Source organism: Callionymus lyra, unplaced genomic scaffold, assembly GCF_982586985.1.
Source record: "Callionymus lyra unplaced genomic scaffold, fCalLyr1.hap1.1 HAP1_SCAFFOLD_448, whole genome shotgun sequence".
Lineage (NCBI taxonomy): Eukaryota > Metazoa > Chordata > Actinopteri > Syngnathiformes > Callionymidae > Callionymus > Callionymus lyra.
The window spans coordinates 22,501-33,413 of record NW_028258774.1 but is presented as its reverse complement, the minus strand read 5'-3'; the positions used below and the strand labels follow the sequence as shown (position 1 = coordinate 33,413).

General features: G+C 52.0%; 1 protein-coding gene across 9 annotated transcripts in view; it reads left to right on the top strand.

The window, feature by feature from the left end:
- Positions 1–778: 778 nt before the first annotated feature.
- rgl1 (ral guanine nucleotide dissociation stimulator-like 1) overlaps positions 779–10,913 on the top strand; it is a gene marked incomplete at its 5' end in the record, with an annotated part of 18,739 nt that continues 8,604 nt past the window's right edge. For all 9 annotated transcript variants that reach the window (XR_015710344.1, XR_015710346.1, XR_015710343.1 and 6 more), the window contains 4 exon segments: positions 779–835; positions 955–1,148; positions 1,204–1,316; positions 1,369–1,584. Coding sequence is in view for 5 of the 9 variants with exons in the window: in XM_087782724.1 (XP_087638850.1) it covers positions 779–835; positions 955–1,148; positions 1,204–1,316; positions 1,369–1,584 (580 nt within the window).

Sequence of the window (10,913 nt, the reverse complement as noted above, 5' to 3'; positions counted from 1 at the left end):
TTCCTCACCTGTCCCTCACTCTTCCTCACCTGTCTCACTCTTCCTCACCTGTCTCAACCTCTTCCTCACCTGTCTCAACCTCTTCCTCACCTGTCTCACTCTTCCTCACCGGTCTCACTCTTCCTCACCTGTCTCTCACTCTTCCTCACCTGTCTCTCACTCTTCCTCACCTGTCTCACTCTTCCTCACCTGTCTCTCACTCTTCCTCACCTGTCTCTCACTCTTCCTCACCTGTCTCACTCTTCCTCACCTGTCTCACTCTTCCTCACCTGTCTCAACCTCTTCCTCACCTGTCTCAACCTCTTCCTCACCTGTCTCACTCTTCCTCACCGGTCTCACTCTTCCTCACCTGTCTCTCACTCTTCCTCACCTGTCTCTCACTCTTCCTCACCTGTCTCACTCTTCCTCACCTGTCTCTCACTCTTCCTCACCTGTCTCACTCTTCCTCACCTGTCTCTCACTCTTCCTCACCTGTCTCTCACTCTTCCTCACCTGTCTCACTCTTCCTCACCTGTCTCTCACTCTTCCTCACCTGTCTCTCACTCTTCCTCACCTGTCCCTCACTCTTCCTCACCTGTCTCACTCTTCCTCACCTGTCTCTCACTCCTCCTCACCTGTCTCTCACTCTTCCACACCTGTCTCACTCTTCCTCACCTGTCTCACTCTTCCTCAACTGTCTCTCACTCCTCCTCACCTGTCTCTCACTCTTCCTCACCTGTCTCTCACTCCTCCTCACCTGTCTCTCACTCTTCCTCACCTGTCTCTCACTCTTCCTCAGGTATGGAAGTCTGGACGAGAGCCAGCAGAACCCCGACACGAGCGGCGCCATCAGAGAGTGAGTTTCGAGGTCATGGAGTGTTTCCTGTTCTCACTCTGGTCTCACTCTGGTCTCACTCTGGTCTCACTCTGGTCTCACTCTAGTCTCACTCTGGTCTCACTCTGGTCTCCTCTCAGTGCTCTGGCCTCCATCCTGCGCTCCTGGCTGGACCAGTGTCCTGAAGACTTCCAGGAGCCTCCGGACTACCCTTGTCTCCGTCAACTCATCAGGTACCTGAGCAGGACGCTGCCGGGCTCAGAGACACGTCGGCGAGCGGAGGTTCTGCTGGAGCAGCTGCAGAGTGAGACGTGTCAGGACCAGGACGGCGAAGGTGAGAAGATCCAAGTGAACCCGAAGAAAGATTCATTTCCTTGTTTGTGCTTCAGTTGGTTTCCATGGCAACTCCTTCGGCCCGGCCGAGGACGAAGACATGATGCAGGAGGACTTCCTGTCCTTCAGCGCCGAGCTGGTGGCGGAGCAGCTCACCTACATGGATGCAGTGAGTGAAGACGCTCGTCCTGTAGATGAAAGACTCACTGGTGTGTGTGCAGCTGCTGTTCAAGAAGGTGGTCCCGCATCACTGTCTGGGCTCCATCTGGTCTCAGCGCGACAAGAAGCACAACAAACACTGCGCCACCACCATCAGAGCCACCATCACGCAGTTCAACGCTGTGGCCGCCTGCGTCGTCAGCACCGTCCTCAAGCACTGGCAGATCCGCCCTCACGCCAGAGCCCGCATCGTACAGCGCTGGATCGACGTCGCACAGGTAGGAGGAGCTAGACACGACAAGACACGACAAGACACGACATGACACGACACGACACGACACGACACGACACGACACGACACGACACGACACGACACGACACGACACGACACGACACGACACGACACGACACGACACGACACGACACGACAAGACACGACACGACACGACACGACACGACACGACACGACACGACACGACACGACACGACACGACACGACACGACACGACACGACAAGACACGACACGACACGACACGACACGACACGACACGACACGACACGACACGACACGACACGACACGACACGACACGACACGACACGACACGACACGACAAGACACGACACGACAAGACACGACACGACACGACACGACAAGACACGACACGACACGACACGACACGACACGACACGACACGACACGACACGACACGACACGACACGACACGACACGACACGACAAGACACGACACGACACGACACGACACGACACGACAAGACACGACACGACACGACACGACACGACACGACACGACAAGGCACGACACGACACGACACGACACGACACGACACGACACGACACGACAAGACAAGACAAGACAAGACACGACACGACACGACACGACACGACACGACACGACAAGACACGACATGACACGACATGACACGACAAGGCACGACACGACATGACAAGACACAACATGACATGACACGACAAGACACGACACGACATGACAAGACACGACATGACAAGAAACGACAAGACACGACAAGACACGACATGACACGACAAGACACGACATGACACGACATGACACGACAAGGCACGACATGACACAACACAACATGACATGACACGACAAGACACGACACGACATGACACGACACGACACGACACGACACGACATGACACGACACGACAAGACACGACAAGACACGACACGACAAGACACGACACGACATGACATGACACGACATGACACGACAAGACATGACATGACACGACATGACACGACAAGGCACGACATGACACAACACAACATGACATGACACGACAAGACACGACACGACATGACACGACATGACACGACAAGACATGACACGACAAGACACGACACGACAAGACACGACAAGACACGACACGACAAGACACGACACGACATGACACGACATGACACGACACGACAAGACACGACAAGACACGACAAGACACGACAAGACACGACATGACACGACAAGACACGACATGACACGACATGACACGACAAGGCACGACATGACACAACACAACATGACATGACACGACAAGACACGACACGACATGACAAGACACGACATGACAAGACACGACAAGACACGACAAGACACGACATGACACGACAAGACACGACATGACACGACATGACACGACAAGGCACGACATGACACAACACAACATGACATGACACGACAAGACACGACACGACATGACACGACACGACACGACATGACACGGCATGACACGACACGACAAGACACGACAAGACACGACAAGACACGACACGACAAGACACGACATGACACGACATGACACGACAAGACACGACATGACACGACATGACACGACAAGGCACGACATGACACAACACAACATGACATGACACGACAAGACACGACACGACATGACACGACATGACACGACATGACACGACATGACACGACAAGACATGACATGACACGACAAGACACGACACGACAAGACACGACAAGACACGACACGACAAGACACGACACGACATGACACGACATGACACGACACGACAAGACACGACAAGACACGACAAGACACGACATGACACGACAAGACACGACACGACACGACACGACACGACACGACATGACATGACACGACAAGACACGACAAGACACGACAAGACACGACACGACATGACATGACATGACATGACACGACAAGACACGACACGACACGACACGACACGACACGACACGACACGACATGACATGACACGACAAGACACGACACGACACGACACGACACGACACGACAAGACACGACACGACACGACACGACACGACACGACACGACAAGGCACGACACGACACGACACGACACGACACGACACGACACGACACGACAAGACAAGACAAGACAAGACACGACACGACACGACACGACACGACACGACAAGACACGACATGACACGACATGACACGACAAGGCACGACACGACATGACAAGACACAACATGACATGACACGACAAGACACGACACGACATGACAAGACACGACATGACACGACACGACACGACACGACACGACACGACAAGACACGACACGACACGACACGACACGACACGACACGACAAGGCACGACACGACACGACACGACACGACACGACACGACACGACACGACAAGACAAGACAAGACAAGACACGACACGACACGACACGACACGACACGACAAGACACGACATGACACGACATGACACGACAAGGCACGACACGACATGACAAGACACAACATGACATGACACGACAAGACACGACACGACATGACAAGACACGACATGACAAGAAACGACAAGACACGACAAGACACGACATGACACGACAAGACACGACATGACACGACATGACACGACAAGGCACGACATGACACAACACAACATGACATGACACGACAAGACACGACACGACATGACACGACACGACACGACACGACACGACATGACACGACACGACAAGACACGACAAGACACGACACGACAAGACACGACACGACATGACATGACACGACATGACACGACAAGACATGACATGACACGACATGACACGACAAGGCACGACATGACACAACACAACATGACATGACACGACAAGACACGACACGACATGACACGACATGACACGACAAGACATGACACGACAAGACACGACACGACAAGACACGACAAGACACGACACGACAAGACACGACACGACATGACACGACATGACACGACACGACAAGACACGACAAGACACGACAAGACACGACAAGACACGACATGACACGACAAGACACGACATGACACGACATGACACGACAAGGCACGACATGACACAACACAACATGACATGACACGACAAGACACGACACGACATGACAAGACACGACATGACAAGACACGACAAGACACGACAAGACACGACATGACACGACAAGACACGACATGACACGACATGACACGACAAGGCACGACATGACACAACACAACATGACATGACACGACAAGACACGACACGACATGACACGACACGACACGACATGACACGGCATGACACGACACGACAAGACACGACAAGACACGACAAGACACGACACGACAAGACACGACATGACACGACATGACACGACAAGACACGACATGACACGACATGACACGACAAGGCACGACATGACACAACACAACATGACATGACACGACAAGACACGACACGACATGACACGACATGACACGACATGACACGACATGACACGACAAGACATGACATGACACGACAAGACACGACACGACAAGACACGACAAGACACGACACGACAAGACACGACACGACATGACACGACATGACACGACACGACAAGACACGACAAGACACGACAAGACACGACATGACACGACAAGACACGACACGACACGACACGACACGACACGACATGACATGACACGACAAGACACGACAAGACACGACAAGACACGACACGACATGACATGACATGACATGACACGACAAGACACGACACGACACGACACGACACGACACGACACGACACGACATGACATGACACGACAAGACACGACACGACACGACAAGACAAGACACGACAAGACACGACACGACACGACACGACACGACACGACACGACACGACACGACACGACACGACAAGACACGACACGACACGACAAGACAAGACACGACAAGACACGACACGACACGACACGACACGACACGACACGACACGACACGACATGACACGACAAGACACGACACGACATGACACGACAAGACAAGACACGACATGACACGACAAGACACGACAAGACACGACACGACATGACATGACACGACAAGACACGACATGACACGACAAGACACGACACGACAAGACACGACAAGACACGACACGACAAGACACGACACGACATGACACGACATGACACGACATGACACGACACGACAAGACACGACAAGACACGACAAGACAAGACAAGACACGACATGACACGACAAGACACGACATGACACGACATGACACGACAAGGCACGACATGACACAACACAACATGACATGACACGACAAGACACGACACGACATGACAAGACACGACACGACAAGACACGACAAGACACGACAAGACACGACATGACACGACAAGACACGACATGACACAACATGACACGACAAGGCACGACATGACACGACACAACATGACACGACAAGACACGACACGACATGACACGACACGACACGACATGACACGACATGACACGACACGACACGACAAGACACGACACGACAAGACACGACACGACATGACATGACACGACATGACACGACAAGACACGACATGACACGACATGACACGACAAGGCACGACATGACACAACACAACATGACATGACACGACAAGACACGACACGACATGACACGACATGACACGACAAGACATGACATGACACGACAAGACACGACACGACAAGACACGACAAGACACGACACGACAAGACACGACACGACATGACACGACATGACACGACATGACACGACACGACAAGACACGACAAGACACGACAAGACACGACAAGACACGACAAGACACGACATGACACGACAAGACACGACATGACACGACATGACACGACAAGGCACGACATGACACAACACAACATGACATGACACGACAAGACACGACACGACATGACAAGACACGACATGACAAGACACGACAAGACACGACAAGACACGACATGACACGACAAGACACGACATGACAAGACACGACAAGACACGACAAGACACGACAAGACACGACAAGACACGACATGACACGACAAGACACGACATGACACGACATGACACGACAAGGCACGACATGACACAACACAACATGACATGACACGACAAGACACGACACGACATGACAAGACACGACATGACAAGACACGACAAGACACGACAAGACACGACATGACACGACAAGACACGACATGACACGACATGACACGACAAGGCACGACATGACACAACACAACATGACATGACACGACACGACACGACATGACACGACACGACACGACATGACACGACAAGACACGACACGACAAGACACGACAAGACACGACACGACAAGACACGACACGACATGACACGACATGACACGACACGACAAGACACGACACGACATGACACGACATGACACGACATGACACGACAAGACACGACACGACATGACACGACATGACACGACATGACACGACAAGACATGACATGACACGACAAGACACGACACGACAAGACACGACAAGACACGACACGACAAGACACGACACGACATGACACGACATGACACGACACGACAAGACACGACAAGACACGACAAGACACGACATGACACGACAAGACACGACACGACACGACACGACATGACATGACACGACAAGACACGACAAGACACGACAAGACACGACACGACATGACATGACATGACATGACACGACAAGACACGACAAGACACGACACGACACGACACGACACGACACGACACGACACGACATGACATGACACGACAAGACACGACACGACACGACAAGACAAGACACGACAAGACACGACACGACACGACACGACACGACACGACACGACACGACACGACACGACACGACAAGACACGACACGACACGACAAGACAAGACACGACAAGACACGACACGACACGACACGACACGACACGACACGACACGACATGACACGACAAGACACGACACGACACGACACGACAAGACAAGACACGACATGACACGACAAGACACGACAAGACACGACACGACATGACATGACACGACAAGACACGACATGACACGACAAGACACGACACGACAAGACACGACAAGACACGACACGACAAGACACGACACGACATGACACGACATGACACGACACGACAAGACACGACAAGACACGACAAGACAAGACAAGACACGACATGACACGACACGACATGACACGACAAGACACGACACGACACGACAAGACAAGACACGACATGACACGACAAGACACGACAAGACACGACACGACATGACACGACAAGACACGACATGACACGACAAGACACGACACGACAAGACACGACAAGACACGACACGACAAGACACGACACGACATGACACGACATGACACGACACGACAAGACACGACAAGACACGACAAGACAAGACAAGACACGACATGACACGACAAGACACGACATGACACGACATGACACGACAAGGCACGACATGACACAACACAACATGACATGACACGACAAGACACGACACGACATGACAAGACACGACACGACAAGACACGACAAGACACGACAAGACACGACATGACACGACAAGACACGACATGACACAACATGACACGACAAGGCACGACACAACATGACACGACAAGACACGACACGACATGACACGACACGACACGACATGACACGACATGACACGACACGACAAGACACGACACGACAAGACACGACACGACATGACATGACACGACATGACACGACAAGACACGACATGACACGACATGACACGACAAGGCACGACATGACACAACACAACATGACATGACACGACAAGACACGACACGACATGACACGACATGACACGACAAGACATGACATGACACGACAAGACACGACACGACAAGACACGACAAGACACGACACGACAAGACACGACACGACATGACACGACATGACACGACACGACAAGACACGACAAGACACGACAAGACACGACAAGACACGACAAGACACGACAAGACACGACATGACACGACAAGACACGACATGACACGACATGACACGACAAGGCACGACATGACACAACACAACATGACATGACACGACAAGACACGACACGACATGACAAGACACGACATGACAAGACACGACAAGACACGACAAGACACGACATGACACGACAAGACACGACATGACACGACATGACACGACAAGGCACGACATGACACAACACAACATGACATGACACGACACGACACGACATGACACGACACGACACGACATGACACGACATGACACGACACGACAAGACACGACAAGACACGACACGACAAGACACGACATGACATGACACGACATGACACGACAAGACACGACATGACACGACATGACACGACAAGGCACGACATGACACAACACAACATGACATGACACGACAAGACACGACACGACATGACACGACATGACACGACATGACACGACATGACACGACAAGACATGACATGACACGACAAGACACGACACGACAAGACACGACAAGACACGACACGACAAGACACGACACGACATGACACGACATGACACGACACGACAAGACACGACAAGACACGACAAGACACGACAAGACACGACATGACACGACATGACACGACAAGGCACGACATGACACAACACAACATGACATGACACGACAAGACACGACACGACACGACACGACACGACAAGACACGACAAGACAGGACATGACACGACAAGGCACGACATGACAAGACACGACAAGACACGACAAGACACGACATGACACGACACGACACGACACGACAAGACACGACAAGACACGACATGACACGACAAGACACGACATGACACGACAAGACACGACATGACAAGACACGACAAGACACGACAAGACACGACATGACACGACAAGACACGACATGACACGACATGACACGACAAGGCACGACATGACACAACACAACATGACATGACACGACAAGACACGACACGACATGACACGACATGACACGACATGACACGACACGACACGACAAGACACGACAAGACACGACACGACAAGACACGACACGACATGACACGACATGACACGACATGACACGACAAGACACGACACGACACGACAAGACACGACACGACATGACACGACATGACACGACATGACACGACAAGACACGACACGACATGACACGACATGACACGACATGACACGACAAGACACGACACGACAAGACACGACACGACATGACACGACATGACACGACAAGACACGACACGACAAGACACGACACGACATGACACGACATGACACGACAAGACACGACACGACAAGACACGACACGACATGACACGACATGACACGACATGACACGACAAGACACGACACGACATGACACGACATGACACGACATGACACGACAAGACACGACACGACAAGACAAGACACGACATGACACGACAAGGCACGACATGACACAACACAACATGACATGACACGACAAGACACGACACGACATGACACGACACGACATGACACGACACGACACGACACGACACGACACGACACGACACGACAAGACACGACAAGACACGACACGACAAGACACGACACGACATGACACGACATGACACGACATGACACGACAAGACACGACACGACACGACACGACATGACACGACATGACATGACACGACAAGACACGACACGACACGACAAGACACGACAAGACACGACACGACAAGACACGACACGACATGACACGACATGACACGACAAGAAACGACAAGACACGACATGACACGACAAGACACGACACGACATGACAAGACACGACATGACACAACATGACACGACATGACACGACATGACACGACACGACACGACACGACATGACACGACATGACACGACAAGACACGACATGACACGACAAGGCACGACATGACACAACACAACATGACATGACACGACAAGACACGACACGACATGACAAGACACGACATGACACAACATGACACGACATGACACGACATGACACAACACGACATGACACGACATGACACGACAAGACACGACAAGACACGACATGACACGACATGACACGACATGACACGACATGACACAACACAACATGACATGACACGACAAGACACGACACGACATGACAAGACACGACACGACATGACAAGACACGACAAGACACGACACGACATGACAAGACACGACATGACACAACATGACACGACATGACACG